The sequence below is a fragment of the Alexandromys fortis genome, unplaced genomic scaffold (genome assembly GCF_014885135.2).
Source record: "Alexandromys fortis isolate MF-2015 unplaced genomic scaffold, M_Fortis_MF-2015_v1.1 scaffold_214, whole genome shotgun sequence".
Lineage (NCBI taxonomy): Eukaryota > Metazoa > Chordata > Mammalia > Rodentia > Cricetidae > Alexandromys > Alexandromys fortis.
In genome coordinates this window covers 682,776-703,294 of record NW_026068100.1, presented here as the reverse complement: position 1 = coordinate 703,294, position 20,519 = coordinate 682,776, and the positions used below count along the sequence as shown (strand labels likewise).

The 20,519-nt window shown below is 42.7% G+C and overlaps 1 protein-coding gene across 2 annotated transcripts in view; it reads left to right on the top strand.

Moving 5' to 3' along the window:
• Window positions 1–20,519, top strand: part of Dync1i1 (dynein cytoplasmic 1 intermediate chain 1) — a 300,797-nt gene that overhangs the window by 228,557 nt on the left and 51,721 nt on the right. For both annotated transcript variants that reach the window (XM_050123836.1, XM_050123835.1), the window contains exons 10-13: window positions 9,065–9,211; window positions 13,591–13,704; window positions 16,240–16,373; window positions 19,911–20,055. In XM_050123836.1, the coding sequence (XP_049979793.1) occupies window positions 9,065–9,211; window positions 13,591–13,704; window positions 16,240–16,373; window positions 19,911–20,055 (540 nt within the window). The remainder of the gene's footprint in view (window positions 1–9,064; window positions 9,212–13,590; window positions 13,705–16,239; window positions 16,374–19,910; window positions 20,056–20,519) is intronic.

Genomic DNA, 20,519 nt, shown 5'->3' with positions numbered 1-20,519 from the left:
GCAGCATGTGTTACATAGCAATATCTCAAAAGTAAATAAATAAAGATTAATGTTTACATAGCTCTCAACCAATATTGTGGTGATTACTATTGAAAACAAAAAAATCAGAGAAGAAATGAAATTAGTAGAAATCATGTATTTTATTATAGAATGGGAAGTGATTAAAAAGTATTTTTAAAAATATGGTGGTTCTAGAAAAAAAGTACAAATAGAACTTCAATATGACCCTACTATTCTATTTATGAATATATACCCAAAAGAATCAAAAGCATACCCCAAAGAGATATATCCTCATGGCAGCATTACTCACAAAACCTGAATGGAAAAGGTGACCCAAGTTTGATAAGATAGCCAAATTAACAAACCAGATGTGATGAATAAGGACAATGGATCATTATTAGGCATTTTTTTAAAAAAAGGAAATTTTATATATGCTACCATTTGGTAACCAGGGGATGTCATTCATGCTAATAGAAATAAGACAAATACGTCACAGTTGATTCCACTGATATCCAGTATTATAGCCAGAGAGTAGCAGGATGGTTCCCAGAGGTTAAAGGAAGAGAAGGAAAGAACAGTCAGTATTGAATGGGAACATAGCTCTCACTGGCAGGAGGGAAAGCTGCCACAGGCGGGACAGGACTGTGAGGATATTCAGAGACACGGAACTGTGTGCGGCCAAATTGTCAGGACAGTAAGTCTTATATCCGAAAAGTTTTACCTCTTTTTTTTACGTTTATTTTTTTAAGGTTCATTTATTTTTATGTGCATTAGTGTTTTACCTGCATGTATCTGTGTAAAGGTGCCATATCACCTGGAACTGGAGTTACAGACAGTTGTGAGTGCCATTTGGGTGCTGAGAACTGAACCCAGGTCTTCTGGAAGGTCAGCCTGTGCTCTTAACCACTGGACCATCAATCTAGCCTCTGTCATTTTTTTTTCTAAATAAATAATTTTAAAGATGTGTCAAAAAATAAGGGCTGGAAATTGCTCAGTTGGTAAAGTGCCTGCTGAACATGCTTGAAGTCGTGAGTTAAATCCCCAGCACCTATACAAACCCCTGACACAAGGGTGTGTGTCTGCAACCCCAGCACCCTGCAGGCAGAGACTGGAGAGGCTGTCCAGGCCCATTAATCGGTGAGCTCCAGGTCAGGAGATTATGTCTCAAAACAATAAGCAGGAGAAATGATTGCTAACCTCTGGCTTCTGTATACTGTGTACCCACGCACATGTGTGCTCTAGATATGGGACCTAGAAATCTGCGAATCCTTCCATATCAGAGCCTTTTTGGGCATGGACACCAGAGGTGATGCTCAAAAATAATTACCTGAACAAAGAGCAATCACAGCGATCAAGTTGTTTTTTCCCCAGACTAAGAAGGCCGGTAGGTCCACAAATTTCGAAACACATCCGCACTCTTTTAAAATGATTCGTATTTCACATATCATACATCACAATTGGTTTGGGGTTCAACTCGCTACAAATAACTAGGAAGCTTCACCTGAAGAACTATCCCCACCACCTTGGCAGATGCAGGAAGATCCATTCCACCTGTAGGCAGTGGCGCCTGGTAGGAGCCCAGATGAAAACAGTGGAGCAGAAGGAAGATCATCTTGACTTTTGCTTCTTGGCCTTGCCTCTTGCCAGGAGTTGATTTGTTTGCCCCATTGGTGCTGCTGCTGTTGGTGATGATGATGATGATGATGATGATGATGATGATGTCACCTTCACTGACAGCACCAGTTTCCAATCTTCCATCATGGACAACAGCATCACTGCCGTCCAGCAAACCTCCAGGCTTACAGGGCCGGACTGGGACCACTGGGGCACCCCAGCTTGTGCACTGGGTAACTGTTGGTTGTCACACACGCCCTCCAAGTGAGAGACAGTTGCAGCGGGAGTATTCGGATTTCAGCGGCATACAACTTTAAGGGCTGAGTTAACTACTAGGTTCTCAGCCTCATAGACATGATTTTAGCTGTTGTTACTCTTTTTAAAGTGACTTAATAAATACATACACACACATATACATCTGTATATATATGCACATATGCACACACATATATATTTATCCCATTAGTTCTGCTCTTCGAGTAAACCCTGGCTAATGTACCATACATCCACATTTATCATCTCCAGCTCCTTGCCTTCTTAGCAAATTTCCAAAGATGTGTGGCTATCACTTATCCTTGTGTGACTTGTTTGGCTTGGTTCTTACATCAGTAGTCCTCTCAGTCCTCATTCATAGTACAGCTCGCACAGTGTTTCATGCTCTTTTATTGCTGACAACATTCACAAGGACTTGTCACATATTACACGCCTCCTCCTCAGTGGATGGGCATTTCAGTTCTTTCTGCCTTTAGAAAGTTGTGGCAATGCTGTTACAAACATTAGTGCATAGGCTTTGATGTAAACCTCTGTATTTGGTGCTCTCGGACATTGACAGGGGAGTAGAATTGCTGGGTCATATGACAACAGTTCAGTCTTCCGAGGAGCCACTAGAACAGTTTGCAAAGCAGCTGTACCACTGCATCCCCACTAGCAGCTTAGCGAACATTCCAGTTTCTCCACTATTCGATGCTTGCAGATGCCTCCTGCCCTTTGTACTGTCGGTGCATAGCCCTACTGTGTACATGCTAGGGTCTCACTAGTGAAAGAAGGGCTTGCCAATTCCACAGATTCTAAAGCAGCTTGTTGGGATGGTTGGTTTCCAAATTTGGAAGAAATCACATTTTAGAATCAGCTGCTTTAATCTTTTAGTGCAAACTACGGTGAGAAGTAACTGGCCAGCTAACTCAGTCCCTGCCGAAGAGGTCCCGCACCAGTCAGCTAACAGCTTTGCGTGCACGGTCACTGCTCTGAGGGAGAATGGAGTGCACATGCCAGCACCAACTGTCAGGGAGCGAGGGAGGACATGAATGGGAGAAGAGGGTCCTCGCCCTCCATCTCCAGGGGAATGTCAGCTCACGTCTCCTGCGGGCTTCATCACCTTCACGCCTTCCACACATGAGCCTTTGGTAGCAACCTTCTCCAATTACATGTGTTTCCATTAACAAAAGAAATGTCTCTGTGTGTGTTTTTTTGTGTCCTTTCAGAAACATATAGTAGTTCAGTGGGAAGCAGATGGATCTGATCTGTCTGCCTCGGGCCTTCTGACAGTTAAGCATTTACTTTAAGGCAAATAAAATGTCAGCCACCATTAGACAGCATCTGGCAACAATATGGCCATTCCATCCCTGGGGACCGACCTCTCCCCCAGAAGAGATGGTACTTGAAATAGGAGAGGCTTTTGAACGCAGGACCCCCTATCCCTCCCACCCAGGCATAGCGGCTATGGAGTGGGCAGAGTGCCACCCACAGAAGGACACAGGGAACGAGATCAAATGTGAACCTAGAGGGCAAGCTTCCCAGACAGCAGTGACCAAGGGCTGTTCACCCTCGGTATATGGGTCTGTGGTTAAGGGGGAGTCTGATCCCTAAGCTGGCCTAGATTAACTCTACAAAATGTAAAACAGCCTCCACAACCACTTAAAGAGGACTTTGGGCTGACTGAATTGCAGGCAGTGGCGTGCCGTGAGTGAAGGGCGACACCCAAAGTGGAGTCTCCCCCCTTTGGAATTCCTCTGTGAAGGGGGCAAAACAAACTGAGTTCTCTTGAAACAGAGGGTATGGATGTGTAGCCTTGTCTAATAGGACGTCCATTTGGGGACATGTGACAATATGGGTGATGGGGAGGCTGATTTGGAGAGATGGCTATAACTAGGCAATCTGCTCAAGGTTGAAAAGTAAGACGTATCTTCAACAGTCTCAGGGCAAGCGTAGCTGTGGAAGATACCAACACTCGCCAGTGGAGGTGACTTGCCCCTCACACAGTGTTGGGATGGTCCCTGACCTGATCTGGAAGAACTGTGCTCTGTGTGCTGTGAGGAAGCACATCCCCCTGTAACACCGCCTCTGTGTGGAATAGATTTAGGGTCACCAGTTTTACATCAAGCCTTTAACATATAGGCTTATCATATTTCTAGGCCTCTGATTTGACCAACAACATGGCCACATCAATGAAATCATGAGCTTTGTGAAAACAGAGTTCAACTGGAGTGTCAAGAACATTTACTTTGATGAAACAGTTAACATTGTCCAAAAATTCTCACCAACCCCATGAATCCCCCTCTCACAGGACTAGACTGTTAGAATTGGTCAGGCTATCCATAGTTTTTCAAAAGAAAGTACCTAACACTTTAAAGAACAAAATAGAGTAACTGAAAATTTTAAATGTAAGAATGTCTTTACACACATGTGTTTGATTTCTTGTTCATGATCAGCTCTAACTATGTAGCCCAGGTTGGCCCTAAACTCCTGACGCTCGTACCTCTGTTTCCCAAGGACTGGGATGACAAGCATGCAATACTAGGTTGGGCCACTGTATCTTGATAGAGCCCAGAAAGATAAAGAAAAAAAAAAAAGAAAACATCCTGATTCCAATTAATTTTTTTACCTAAGTTTCCCTAATCTTAGTTTAATAATGCCTTATTACAATGTTAAGTAACTGAGTTAACATACAACCCTAATGTCTAGGAAAGTGGCAAACTTTAAACCAACATTAATATTAATAAAATACTTTCCAAGATAATTGTCTTTGGAAAATATGCTGCTAAAAATGAGGACAGCAAAAAAAAAAAATACTAATAACCCATCTTCTTTTTTTAGACATGTCAACCACTTTTCCTGAGATGCATTTTTCTCCTTTTTACCAGACAGCTCTAAGTGGGTGGATGATAGCGCCATATGAGCTTTCCACTGGCAGTTAGTAAATTCCATGACAGTCAGGCAGCCACAGCAGTGACGTCAGTAGCTGCACGAGCAGCAGGGGGATTCAGATGGTTCCCAGACCCCCCTCTGAGCCTGCTCCATGCAAAATTCCCCAAATCTGAAGAACTCTGACTGCCAGAGTCATCGGTGGGTCTAAAGGCATCTATGCTTTGGATGAAAAGTTTTAAAAATTTAAGACAATCATGCAAATGTTTGCCACCATTGCCTCTGACACTGGTCTTAAGAACTGCTTAAGAAATGACCAAATTCTAACTAAACTTTACATGTAAGCTGTTAAGACCACACTGCCTCGGTGTTTCCAAATGAATGGTAATAGCATAGCGAGTGTGGCAAACCCTAGAGCAGTCTGCTAAGCTTTGTATGCACAAACCTAGCTCATGTGGATAGAAGTGGGAGAGGGAATGTTTGTAGTATGTGCAGTTATGTGAGGCTATGGTTGATGCGGTGTGTGGAAGACAAGTAAAATTGATGAGCCTAACTATACTTCATTTTCTAAATGCCAGATAAAATGAGAATATGGGCTTTTATTCATTTTTTATTGATTTTATTAAGCTGTATATTTTTCTCTGCTCCCCTCCCTACCTCTTCCCTCCCTTTCAACCCTCTCCCATCGTCCCCATGCCCCCGGTTTACTCAGGAGATCTTGTCTTTTTCTACTTCCCGTGTAGATTAGATCTATGTAAGTTTTTCTTAGGATCCTCATTGTTTTCTAGGTTCTCTGGGATTGTGGTTTGTAGGCTGGTTTTCTTTGCTTTATCTTTTAAACCACTTATGAGTGAGTACATGTAATAATTGTCTTTCTGCATCAGGGTTACCTCACCCAATAGCTCCATCCATTTGCCTGAAAATTTTAAGATGTCATTATTTTTTCTTCTGTGTAATACTCCATTGTTAAATGTATCACATTTTCCTTATCCATTCTTTGTTCGAGGGGCATTTAGGCTCTTTCCAGGTTCTGGCTATGCCAAGCGCTGCTATGAACATAGCTGAGCACATGTCCTTGTGGTATGGTTGAGCATCCTTTGAATATAGACCCAAAAGTGGTATTACTGGGTCTTGAGGAAGGTTGTTTCTTAATTTTCTGAGCAATCACCATACTGACATCCAAAGGGGTTGTATCAGCTTGTGCTCCCACCAGCAATGCAGGAGTGTTTCCTTTTCCCCACAACCTCTCCAGGATAAGTTGTCATCACTGTTTTTGATCTTGGTCATTCTTACAGGTGTAAGATGGAATCTCAGAGTTGTTTCGATTTACATTTCTCTGATGACTAAGGATGTTGGACATTTCCTTAAGTGTCTTTCAGCCAGTTTAAATTCCTCTGTTGAGAGTTCTCTGTTTAGGTCTCTTTTATTCCTTTTAATAATGTCATAAAAATTGTTTTCCAGAAAAACCAAGTTAGTTGTGGTGATTGTAACCATACCGCAGTGTGGGGTTACTCTTCTGCAACATCCATTTGATGGTTTACTGAAGTAAATAGAACTCTGCATCCCAGGCAGGGCCTGATGATGCTGGGAACGTTCTGAAATGATTTAACAGATCTCAGTGCTAAGTGTCTGATGAATGAATGAATGAATGAATGAATGAATGAATGAATATGGAGCCAGTGAATGGACAAGTAAGTAGCTCCAGCCCATGGAGTGGATTCTAATGTATTGTTAGCTCTGTCTGTGAGTTTCAGAAGTACCTCTTACTGTTTGCTCTCCTCCAGTTCATTCCAGCAACAAACCGTTGTGAGACTTGCAGAAGAATTTGCTGGAACTTAACTGAAAGAGGGAAGCAATCAAGTGGTTGAATTCCAGGTTTTTCCAACTGAATGACATTCCTTTATCCATATTGATTTGGGCTTTGGTAAATTCAATTGGCGATACCACCTGGATGATTTTAAGACTCGCTGAAGCTTTTTCGTTTTTTCAAGTTTCCAACATAGCTCAAGGAACATAAGCATTTCATCAATTGAAAACTAAGAGTCGTTTCTGTGGGATGTGTAAAACAAGAAGCTGACCGGCATTATGTTCTTTTTCTCTAATTCAGCGTCATTATTGAGAGTTATTCTTAGACTTTATGAAAACCAGATTGGGGTATGGGCATGTTCTCTGTCGAATTGTGTTCAAGGAATTGAAACTGAAAATCATTCAAACTGGGAAAACTTGACATTGAAAAACAGTCTACATTCTTTCTGCTCCTTCAGAGGGCCCAAGACACTTTCTGGTTAGGGAGTCTTGTGAGGAACACAGACCCACTTTAATTTCTTGTTCTTATTAAGAAATGGGTTCTTTGTGCACGATGTGGTGATACACACCTTGAATCCCAGCTCTTGTGAGGCAAAGACACACAGATCTTTGTGAGTTCGAGGCCAGTCTGATCTTCACAGTGAGTTCTAGGACAACCAAGGCAGCATAGTGAGAAAGGCCTTGTCTCAAAACACCAGTGGGAAGGGAAGGGGGAGAGAGAGGGAGAGAGGAGAAAGAAAGGAAGGAAGGAAAGATGCTGGTAAGAAGGAAAAGGGTAAGGAAAGAAGGAAGGGGAGGCAGGGGTAGGGGTCGAGGGAGAAAGGGAAATAGGAAGGAGAGAAAGGGGAGGAAGGAGTTTAGCTTTCCCGTCACCAACAAGTCACAGTTTTCCTTGATCACTATTTCGTTTATCAGTTAGAGTGTTTTGATGCTTGTTTGCTCAAAATCTCTGCTTCTCGCATGGTCCCTTCCAGCCCAATCAGGTAGCAGGCTGTTCTTCAACAACCTTCAATCCACCCTTGTTACCTCGCCCCTCGGAAATGTGTTTCTTTTCTTTTGTACCTACTCGGTTTTCCTCAAAGACTTCAAGGTCTAGTACACCCCCTTTCATGAAGACTTTATAAGTCTTCTGCTTTTTCTCTAACTACAACTGATCTTCCCTGGACCTTCAGCTGCCACACACACACACACACACACACACACACACTCACGCACACACACGCACACACACACACACGCACGCAAACACACCTAAGGTTTAATGGGATCCAGTATCACAATCATGGCTACTCCTTTAATGTAGAAGCTGTAGCCTGCATGAGGATGGCGCACTCGAGACACAGCAGATAAACAAATCCCACTCTCCTCTCCATTTGCCAAGGCATGTGACTGCCCTCACGGTGGCATCTATGCCAGGGCACCTTTCTCTATTTCACACGAAGGCACGCCTCCACTAGCAGTAGCTCTGCTCATCTGAACCTGAGTTTCTTCCGTTCCCATTAGTAGAGCTCACATCAGCTAGGGCTATGCCTTTATTTACAACATTCTCAGTATGTTGCCTTCCTTAGACATAGTAAGTTCTCAGCAACTTTTCACCGCGATTAACTGAAGGAGCGATGTGTGTTTATTGGAAACACTCACTCAGCTTGTAAACGTGATGTGGGAAGTACCTCGGGGATGAAAAGTAACGTCTCAGATGTGGGAGTTGTCTGCCTTCGAGGGCCTCAGCTATGTTGTTTCGCATGAACTTGGGGCCAAGTAGTCTTTTGTGGAATTTCAGAAGCCACACTGTGATGTTATGACAGAGCATGGTCAATTTGGATTGAAGGCCCGTTCTGACTGCTTGTTAAAATAGGCAAAGGATAACATTAAGAGTTGTCTGAAGTGGGCAGGAGAAGGTCATGGAGAATGCCCATGGGAGGTGAGGGAGCTTTGGGAGGAGCAGGTTGGATCCTTCTGAGGTCAGGCTACTTCCTAGAAGGCTACATTATGCCAAAAACAAAAAAATGAAAAGAAAAAAAAACATGTTAAAATTCTTGAAGCTGGAATTACTTTGCCTCTGAGCTGCGCTCAGCAGAAAGAACTGCTTGGTTGGGGCCTCAGTGGGAATGAATATGATTTCTATCATAATTTTATTCAAGAGATGGGAATTGTCCACAATGCAAACTTCATAGACCACAAAACAATGATGGATTTAAGATAGGTTTTATGCCTATTTGACAACATAGCCAAGACTTCACATTTCAGATTTCAAGGGGGAACGCCATTGGCTGACCTCTCAGGAGTCCTGTGTCAGTGTGTAAAATGCCCTACTGTGTATTTCACAGGTCAAATTAACATTACTTTCTGCCCTCTAGCAGAGACTGAAGTTGTCTGATAAAGCATTGTTTCTATCCAGAAGAGCAGCAGCAGCTCAGGGACCACTCACCGTGTCTCCTTCCTTCCACACAGTCCTCAGAGCTCAGGGACACTCACCATGTCTCGTCTCCTTCCTTCCACACAGTCCTCGGTGATGTCAGTCTGCTTTGCCCGTTTTCATCCGAATTTGGTGGTTGGTGGCACCTATTCAGGCCAGATTGTCCTCTGGGACAATCGCAGTCATCGAAGGACCCCTGTCCAGCGGACGCCCTTGTCAGCTGCTGCACATACAGTAAGTCAAGCTTCTGCTGTACTCCTGTGACCTACCCAGATCCCGAAGAAGCAGCTCGTAGGACAACAGTGGCTGAATTAGACATGACTTATAGGAACTGAGTCCTAAGTGACTACAGTGTGACTTAGTGAATACTAGATAAAGTCAGATTAACATAGCACCAAAGAGGCAATGGGAGGAGAATTCCAACTTTGAGGCCAGTCTGCACTACAGAGAAAGACTCTTTCTCAAAATAATAATAATAAAAAAAAGAGGGTTAAAGAAGCATTGACTTATTCTTAGGAGACACAGGTAGATAGATCTCTATGAGATCTGGACCAGCCTGGTCTACATATTTAGCTTCAGGCCAGCCAGGGCCACATTAGAAAAAGCACTAACTTTCAAGAAATGTACTAATAATCTTAACAATCTTCAAGTTCTAGAAATTAGGAAGATCTCCTTTGACGTTCCAAAAGCCGTCAGTGAAGACGGTCTCCTGTACCTACCTAAAAAGCCTCTTCACATTGGCATTGTGAGATGCAAACATATATTTCCAAATAGACTACCGAGAGAAAGTACCATGCCTAGAGATGGTGTGTGGGACGTTCGCCAACATGCTTTTTTCATTTGCAATTTGACAGAGTACTATGGCTTAAAATTCTGGAATGCGTAGTGTTTCAACGTGAAGTCTATAGTGACAGTATAATCCCCAGGGTTAAAAGTCAACATCTCAAAACCATTACCCATAATTTAGTAGAAGAGGTTCAGTATAGTGTTCACAAGACAACTGCTCTGTCATTTCCTTTAAGAGAATGACAGGTGTGAAGAGCAATTGTTAGGAGGGACAAGGAGACAGGCATGTCTCCATCAATCGCCACTACCTTGATATTCAGGGTAGCTGATGTTCCTTCTCTGAAATGCCAAAATTATGCCCAAGGATACAGCCCCGGCATTGTTTCCAATTTCCTTAATGCTGTTGCTGCATTCTGTCATCTTCTGGCCGCAAGATCATTCCAGCTTAGAAAATGGGTGGCTAGTCACTTAGCTGAGACAAGGAGGAGGGGAATTCTCCAGCTCTTGCTAAGTTTGACAATGGGAAATGGCAAATGCCAAGTCAGTCCTAATTTTGATTGATTGGGGCCAAAGACACATGCAGGTAAAATTGGTTCTTGGGAATCTTGGGAAATTGATCTCACCTACCCTATTTCTCCAAACTAATAACAGAAAATTGTGGCCCAAGAGAAGACCAGTACAGTGCAGGTGTCCCCTCGAGTAGCACAAAACCATTCCTTGGCTCTCTGTGGATGTCTGGTGCATTTGTGAACAAGCTTCCAATTTTTCAGAAATTATAAATCCAACTGTTCCGAGATTTAGCGAAAATCTTTTGGGGGCATTCCAAACTCAGGAGTTTGTTGGAAGACTTACCACTTCTCTGCCAAGTAATGAACAATGTGGCCATCACAACTCAAGTGTTGTTATCATCAAGCTGAGTGGCACTGTTTCTGTTAGAAAAGAAAACACAAAGACATTTCGCCTCTCTCTTGCTATGTTTTGTCTAATCCATAGCTCAATGTGTACAGTTTGTTTTGTGTTTGTCTTTCAATTTCCATCGTTGCCTGGCTGATTGATGGCAGGATCAAACAAACCAAAAGAAGTCTCTCCACGGAGGGCTTGTTAGTTTCCTTTCACACCCACCACACGTATGTATTTGGGGCAACAGGAAATCATAATTAAAACAAAATCCTTCTGCCACACAGCATGTTTATTTCTAAAATAAATAAAAACAAGCTGTCATTCTATTGGAAAGAATGAGTTGTACTGTTGCCTTTTTGTCTGTTTCTTTCCATTAAGTAATGATGTGTTTGCATGGTCCTTTGGCTCTCTGACTCTTCTTGACCTTTCCCTCCCATGCCTTTAGGCTTCTGAACTGATTGCAGTTTGGGTTATATGTGTTGGGCTTTGGTGGTTAATAGCAAAGTTCAATTTGATTCTTGCTAAAAACTCCTGGTAGCCTTCAAGTTCACAGCAATGTGCCATGCCTTTCACTAAAGGGATAAAGAAAACTAAACTCAGGGCAGTGCCTTCTAAGATTAGTCCCATCAAGTAAAGCAGCAACATGCTGAATATTCACCCACACATATTCGTCAGTTTTGCTAAATCTGTTATTTTTAAGTGAATGATAGGTTTATAAAAATTCATGAACAAAACATGAGGGAACAAACACCTTAAAAACATACCCTTTCTATTGTGGCCGTTGAAGAAGTGTATCAACAGCACAATGCCAAAGACATAGAACAGATTCCATGAAGTCGCAGATCGGAATGCCCTAAGGTAAATCAACTTCTCAGATGGTTCACAAAAGGAAGTGCAAGGCCTCTTGAGATGGTTCTGTCAGTACAGTGCTTGCTGCACAAGCATTTTAGGCCCTGAATACAAATCCCTGGCATCCACATGACTTTTGGTATGCTGGCATGCACCATTTTTTGAAAGGAAGGTGGGATGGGTCAACCCGAAGAACAGAAAAGGAAAGCAGTTAGATGCTGGCTCTTACCTCGACCTCAGTCCTAAATGCAATCCTGCATAAATCTGATATTTTTAAGTGAGTCTATTTTTCCATTTGCTCTCTTCTCTGGCCTTGGTCTGCTGGATAACTCATCACTTAAGTTTCATGACACAGTGCTTTGGGTTCCAAAATACCAAAGACCTAAAAAAGACTGTTGACTACAGTCTCAGGTTTATTTTCAAATATCTGCTGTACTTACCATTGGGTGGACCCATTGATGCCAATGATGGGAAAGTGTCAGTTGGAACATGAAAAAGACATAGGAACTGAATGCCACTCCATCAACATTGGTAAAAGGCAATAGAATGGTAATAAAAAAAAAGTGTACTCCAGCAATGCATTAACATGGCTTATGTTTCAATGTATTTAAAATGGCAAATCATTGCTACACATATTTTTACATTGTACAGTCAAAATGCAGGTAGATGGTCCTGTATTGTTCTCAGAACTTTACCCTTAGGGAACTCTGATAAAAGGCAGTGTATTCAACAAAAAAAATGATTGAAATGAACAAATGTTGAGAACTAGGTAGCCCAGGAAGATTTGAGGGGATTAGGGATGGCTAGCCTAAAGCAAGATCTGGGGATTAAAAGTGGGATATGAAAGAGTAATCTAAAAATGTTCAAATAGTTGCGTTGTTTTGACTCAAATGCACTGAACTTTCTTTATCACAGCTACTAGAGGGGAACCCTCAGGTTAATGCTAACACCGACTACCCTGTAGGAAAGGTATTTCAGCTGAGTTTGGATGACTTCTAGGAAGAGGCAGCCAAGAAGCTACACTCAGTGATTATTGCTGCTCTTTCTGACCAGGGGTTTATATGATAATAATAGTCTCTGAGCCATCCTTTCTACAGTGCCAGTTTCCAAGGACTGAATCTGTTTCACTGTAGCTGTGGCTAGGTATTATGGACACTAACTCATCAAGAGGCCAGCTTCAATTGTCAGCTGTTTGTACAGAGAAGCATCGAGTAAGCTGTGGTTTGGCCACTTGTGGCTAAGATGCCGGAAATCTAACCCAAATTGCCGCTAGGTTCTGCTTATTCTAACCTCCCATTTAGTGTTTAGTGAGCAGCTTCAAATGGTTTTAGCCTACTGTGTAGACTTCTATAGAACAGGATTAGCTTCTAGAGTCCTGACAGATGGCTAGTGCATTCTACTCATCTGCCAGGATGTATAAATGACCTCTGTCAAGGCTTAGGCCGAATTTAAGCCTCTGTACAACTCCAACTGATATTCTGAGAAATAAACCTCTCATCTTAGACTTTGAAATAATATGCAAGAAAGCCCTAATTCTCTCTCACTAAGTATACTATTGCAGTAAGTCCACCACCAATACAGCCCTCCTCAAGTTAAACTAGTGAGTATTAACCAGTTTTTAAAGACAATGCCATCAAATGTGTGTCACTGGCTAGAATGCTAGAATGCATCAAACTCCAGACTTAGTAATACAGTCTTCCAAGGCTAGAGTTCTATGCCTATAAAGCTGTCTCTTCATATTCACGTTGAGCTTAGAAGCGATGCTATGTAGTAGACTTACTTGTGTAATCCAAACCCGGCTCCCAGCTTGCTCCTGCCCAGCAGCAGCCGTTGGTTCTCATTCCCTTCAGTTCTATTGCACTGCATCCAACTTCACAAGGTGAAGCGCTGTAGGTATTTCCACATTAGTAGCTGGTTCGGGACTTCTACAGAATTAGTCTTACAAATGGCAAGTGACTGGAAGATCATGCTAGTCAGAGGATGTCACTCTGTAGCCCTTGTCAGAGTAACGCTGACACTCAGGTGCAGTCATTTCCGCTTGCAGCAGCCCCTGATCCTCCATGTTGATGTTTTTACAGCATCCTGTGTACTGTGTCAATGTTGTTGGGACCCAGAATGCTCACAACCTCATCACTGTCTCTACCGATGGCAAAATGTGTTCCTGGAGCCTGGACATGCTCTCCACCCCACAGGTGCGTCCCTTCTCTCCTCCACATTGCAGCCTGCTGGCTCCAAGACCAGCCTGCGTAGCAACATGTCTCCCAAAGACCCAAAGGCCCTTGAAGCCAAAACCTATTTCCTCTACCACAAATTATGTCATTATTGCACTACGTTAATCCTTAGGTCAGTTTCAAATGAAAATGAACTAATCCTTTTGAAAGCACCGTGATTAGAGCAGTTGCCTGTATTCACCCTGCAGCTTTGGGAAGCAATGAAAATAAGGGTGGAGCTCAGCAGAGCCACCCCTTCTGGGGGACTTGCCTTGGAGGAAAAGAATCCCAGCAAAACAGAAACCCAAGCTGCTGCTTGTTTCTGTACCCTAGACAACCGCCTGTTTTCCTCTCTGGAAGGTTTGTGAGCATGGCTCCTGCCATTCCTTACTCACTAAGCGAGAAGCTGAAAATGAGAAGGTTCCTGTTTTCCCAAACCACTACCGATCCCAGCAATGGAAACCAAACAAAGAGCTGGGGGAGAGAAGAATGCTGGAGGCGGGTATCTGAGTGGCACTTTTAGAGCATGCACATGTGATATGCACATGTGTGCAAGCATGGATGCAGACATGCTCATGCTGTCCACATGGCTTTGTGTGAACAAACGTAACATTCTCCCCCAACTTAAAACCATGGAGAGTTCATTGGGATAGTCTATGGCAATCTTTATGTGAAAAAGAAATTACAGAAAATTCCCAGAAGATAATTCTCAGTCTGACGATTCGTGTCCCCTCCCCTGGAATGACGACAGCTCTAGAACGTCTCCCATTCAGTTTTTGAAGAGGACTAGTTCTGAGATATATAAGGCCATGTGGAAACTGTAAAGACTCCATTTAAGTCTCTACAGATGTAGAGGCTACTAAAGCAAGGCTTTTCACATGACTTTAGGGGTGGGGAGAGAATGCGAATAAACAGCGCACAATTCAGCTTCCTGGGTTTGCTGATCTTTATCGGGCCTGCAGTTATTTGCAGATAGTTTATGGTTTTGTATTAAAATTCTCAGCAATGTGTTTTAAGAGCACGGAGATTATAAACAGATATCAGAGCAAACCCTCTATTTGAGAATTTTTAATTGCCCATTTTGCTGATTAAACATGTGTTTGTTTAGGTTAAGTCAGTGATGTGGGAGCTCCGAGCCCATTTTTTTATTATTGTTAGCATGCCCACAGATGCCTGGTTCTGCATAGAGATGGAGTATTTCATAGTCTTGTCCCCGTGGAGAGCAAGGATAAGTGGGGTATCCCACAGTTGCCTGTCCCTCTTCCTCCTACACCTCTTCCCCCTGCCCCCCCCAGTGAGTAACCAACATTCATTTACTTCCTTACCACTAACTTTAAAGACATGGCAGAGCATCAGATGTTCCTATTTTCCATGTCAAGGCATCCTGCCCTTCATTCGGCACGGTGCCATGTTCTCAGGGTGCTGGTGCCATGAATGGTCAGTGTTACCTGGGTCTCAGGGTTGGTGTGACCGTACCCCATCAGCAAGAATTTCCAAATCATGAAGTCTGTGGCCAAAACAGCTTGGTTGAATGGCACAGAAAAATCATAGTTCCTGTACAACTTCACAAACAGTCTGTTCTGAGCTTCAGCTCCACCAAACAGGCCAGGAATAATCAGGGACATTGTCGATACTCGTTCTTTGTTGTCATTAAACTTAATTTAGCAGCATATCTTCCTTAGACACTTATTTGACGTGGTGCGTGTCTGTGCGAGGGTATTCCACATGTGTGGAGGTGTTCATGGAGATCAGAGGTACCAAATATCCGTAAGCTGGAGTTACAGGCCGTAGTGAACTTCCTGACGTGGATGGTAGGAATGGAATCCAGGTCCTTTGGAAGAACAGTCAGTGCTTAAGGGCTATCTCTTCAGCACCACAGCATACGTATGGACCTTTTGACATCCTCTCTAAATCTAACAAATAGTTTACCATAATAAAGACTTATGTGCTGTATTAATCACTTACTTAAATACCTTTCTTGGTGAGCTCAGAGTCTCTACAGCCCACAGCTGCCTTTCATGGGGTCTACTTCCTGTTGGATTCTAGTTTCTATGACCTGAGTGACAGTCTCCTGGTCTCAGTTCACGGAGGACCTCCAGTCCCTCTGTGACAAATGTGTCTGTACATCTGATATTAACACACGTGTATTCTCGCGAACAATTGATTTTGAAAATGTTTGTAAATACAAGGGTATTATGTGTTTTATTAAAGCCTGGAGCTGACAAGTGTAATCATTACAGCATTAACTTTAGTTTCTGCACCGTTAGTTTCAAAATTCTCACCTGTCATCTCTGCCTGACTGGGGAAGCGGTGGCACACGCTGATGAAATCCAGCAGGCCTGAAACCAGAGACACGGAGCAGGCTGGATGGCAGGGGCAGTGGAGCACAGTGGGGGTCTTTTGTAGCGCTGTGTGGAAAGCAAACAGATGATTAAGCCGAATGATTTTTCCATGCTATGTTTGGCATGGCGAGGGGTTGACAGATGGAAATGTAACCACACCGGTGTGTTTTGGTAGGAGAGCATGGAGCTGGTGTACAATAAGTCCAAGCCTGTCGCTGTTACGGGAATGGCTTTCCCAACGGGGGACGTCAACAACTTCGTGGTCGGCAGTGAGGAAGGTACCGTCTACACAGCTTGTCGTCATGGAAGGTGATTTCTCTGTTTTCTTTCTGGTGAACCATCTACATTATTACCAGCCTGCTTTGTAAGATAGTTTATTTCTGAAGAAATACAATGCATGACTTCAAATCTATTAGCTTAACGAACACATCTGTCTGGGCCCTGGTGACTTAGAAATGTTTGGGCATGCTTGACTTCCTCGCAGAGTCTAATATACTCACTGTTCCTATCACAGCCTTTTCTTGCACATACCATCAACCTCCAAGCATGTACAGTGTACACCTCAGAGACAACAGCCCCATGTGTTACCCATCTCTATGTGCCCTCATGGGTCAGTCCCTCTGCCTTCGATTTCTGTCTTCATTGTCTAAACCCTCAGCGTTTAACATACAATACAGACATGGTTCCACATTCAAGTCTTCTTGACTCTCGAACAAAGAAACAAAAACAAAACAGACAAACAAACAAACAAAAAACAGTCAATTCGTTCTTTCAATAAGTACTTGCTAAGATCCCACTCTGTGTCAGATGCCATCTGGAGAATACAGTAAAGGGTGAGGTACCCGTGTCCTTGCTAGAGTAAAACTGACACAAAAGCAAGCAGTGGTTCAGGAGCATCGAGACAACGGAAGCAGATTAGGCCGCAGAGAATCGTAGCCAGTCACCCTGAATATTTATATATTCTTTCACGTACGTCTGCAATAGCGTCCATCACATTCTGTTTCAGTCAGTCATTTGTCTACCATATTTCTCTTGTTAAACTATTTCTGTTTCATCTTTGGTTTCCTGCCCAAGTGCCGGGCCCATAGTTAGTAGGTGGAGGACTAAAGTTAAATGAGAAATGAAGAAATGACAATATCTAACTAATGATGGAAGTACCTTAAGACCTTCCCTCCAAACTGGCGGTGGTGGTGGCATTGGGCAGTGGTAGTATATACCTTTTAAGCCCAGCACTCTGAAGGCAGAGGCAGGGGGATCTCTGTGAGTTCAAAACCAGCCTGATCTACAGAGTGAGTTCCAGGATAGCCAGGACTGTTACACAAAGAAACCCTGTCTTGAAAGAGAAAACAAAACAAACAAAAGCAAACGAACAAAAAAAAAAATCTTCCCTCCACATCGGAAGGGTTGACACAGTGTGAAATATACACAGAGCTGTGCAGTGCCCAGGAGACATTGACAGACACCTCTGAAATCAGGCATAGCAAGTGGATTCCAGGCGCTCCTAACAGGTGGCCTCGTGCCTTTTGAAAGAACCCCTGTATTCACAGGGATGCTTAATTTCTCTTTCACTTTCATAGTTCTTGGCCAATTGATTTTTCGTCTCTTGAACTTGTCCCAGGGTATTTAGATTTAACTAGGAATCATGAATTGTTTAAGCTCAGCTACGTGATTTTTTCCACTCTAGTAACACAAGCTGTGATGTTTCCACTGGCTTTGTTTCTAAACAAGCAGTGTTTGCCCTGCTCGCAGGATTTGAAGATAACTTGGGAAGTTAGGCCTCACGGGTCCTTGTCCAGCATCTCTATAATAAAACCAGAATAGACCCACACACCAAACATAAAAAAAATGTATTCAATTTTCTTAAACATTTCCTGCACTCCTCCTCTGAACAGAGTGTACTGATAAAGATGCCCCAGATGGGTGTCGTTTAAACCTGGTTCTTGTTGTCAAGAAACTGCTAGCAGTGGGACTAGCAAGTGCATAACCACCTGCAACATCCACAAAAATGCCATGATTGCCGTGGGGCACCCAGATCCAATGAGTCAAGTGTGTGGCCACAGCTCCATCACCAATGCACACGGAGATGTGCAGTGGAATCCAGCGACAGCTTGGGTGTGCACACTCTGGGCGTTTGTGAGCTGGAGTGCACATTCTGATTTTTTGTTCGTATTTTTTTAAGTGACTCGCCTTCTAAATGATGGGTATTTTTATTTTGTGGCTATTGCAAGCAGGACAAGAGTATGTATTGTTGTTCCAAAGAATGTGTCTCTAATTCACACCACAAATCTTTTTACTAATGTTCAATTTTGCTTTTGACGTGGGTCCATCCATCAGAACTATAAAACACACATCTTGGTAAGGCCATAAAGTAGCAAGTCCTGGCTCTGTAATACTGTTAAATGTGTCATTCAGGGCTACAGGGGACAGGTGGGTGGGTTCTATTTTTCACCTAACATAAGTGCAAATTCAATTCTACAAATTTAGCAAGGTCCTCACTTTGCATCCCATAAACCCCTTCAGGATGCTGCTAAGAACAAGTGAAGCCCCACCCACCAGGGGCCACTTCCCAGATCAGCTGCTCCTGCTCACCAGGGCACAGCTTGCTGGTCCCATGTTGGAAGCATTGTTAGCGGTTTTACTGGACAGGCTCTCTAACTTGTTACATGGCAGATGCTCAGCAGTGCTTTGCTCACGAATGCAAATTCTACCCAGGACAATGACATGTATTGGTGCTGGGGCCTAAACGTTTTAATAACTGATTCAGTTTTGCATTTAGTGACATAATATTGAGATTCCACAACCCCTACATATTTGTCATACTTACAGCCTCATGCATATGGACTTTTTAAAATATAATATTGTGAATATATTTTCTAAGAGTTTCCTAGTTGTGTATGACTACATGTAGACTGTTATTACATAACAGAAGAAGGCCGGAACTAAGGCCAGCTCAGCTAAACATCACGTCAGAGAATGACTTCTAAATTGTGCATCCTGATTTCTCAAGTGTTTTTTTTTAAGGAGCATAATTTTTTTCTCTTTCCTTTGTTATTTATTTACTTCAACAAATATTTATAGAGTATTTTCTGAATACTAGACATTTTTAATCAATAAATGTAAGATAACTTCCCTTATGGCCTTTACAAAATGAGTCTCTAATCTTGCTTCTGTTCCCAATGAAATGAAAGCATCGTTTTTCCGTATTATATTGATACCATGGGGATTATTTTGAAGTAACAAAGGTTTTATCAGTTGTTACATTTTTTTATATATGTCTACTTAATATAAGAAATTTCCTTGGAGGAATAAATAGCTATTGATTCCAATATTATTGCTGGCCAGTAAACTTCGTGGGCACACGAATGGGCCTGCGCATCTCAGGCGTTGCTGCAGCAAAAATAAGGACACTCCTGAGAGTCAAGTGCATTTTTTCAGCACAAAAGCTTCCCAAAAGTAACCAAATCTGTAAAGGCCCTGGAAATAGATAAATGATCAATTTTTCTCATTAAATTCTGAAGATTTCTTAATTATAAATGGCTTTCTCTTAAAATTGTTATGGAAATGCTTGTGTTCTAGATTGTGTATGGTTGTTCTAATAGAGATGAGCACTGTGTTCTAGATCGTGTGTGTCTGTTCTAACAGAGATGAGCGCCGTGTTCTAGATCATGTGTGGTTGTTCTAATGAAGATGAGCGCTGTGTTCTAGATCGTGTGCAGTTGTTCTAACAGGGATGAGCGCTGTGTTCTAGATCACATATGGTTGTTCTAACAGAGATGAACTCTGTTGTGTTGAATCAATCACTGCTTTGCAAAGAACACTGAAATGCTGAATATTTGCCTCCCGCAGCAAAGCAGGCATAGGTGAGGTCTTTGAAGGTCACCAAGGGCCAGTGACAGGAATTAACTGCCACATGGCAGTGGGGCCCATCGACTTTTCTCACCTGTTTGTCACATCATCATTTGACTGGACCGTCAAACTGTGGACCACAAAGGTAAGGATGCCTGATAGAAACTTTCCCACAATACACAGGGGGAGAGGTTTCCCCACAGGGGAGTTGCAGAGGATAACTGTACCTGACATTGAGAAGGAGGCAGTCCACTGTCTCAGTAGGGAGCTCCATCTGTCCAGGAGTTGATTACGGTGTCAAGGTCTTTTCAAAGTTCATGCTTATTGTAAATGTCTAAGTTATAGTTGAAAACAGGCTAATTGAAAAAAGTACAAATGATTGAAATAATGATATATCCAAAGTCCTCCCTTGCAAATGTTGCTGATGTTAGCCCACACGAATCTCGCTGTTAATCTCTCTGGGGTCTGTCACATTTGCTTACACACATTTATAGCTATGGGAAAAATGTTTGTGTGGTTTTTCTCATTATTTTATTGTTTGTTTTTTGTCTATTTTGGTTTCTTGAGTCTTTAGAGGTTCAAATATGGTCCTATGTTACTAAGGCTTTA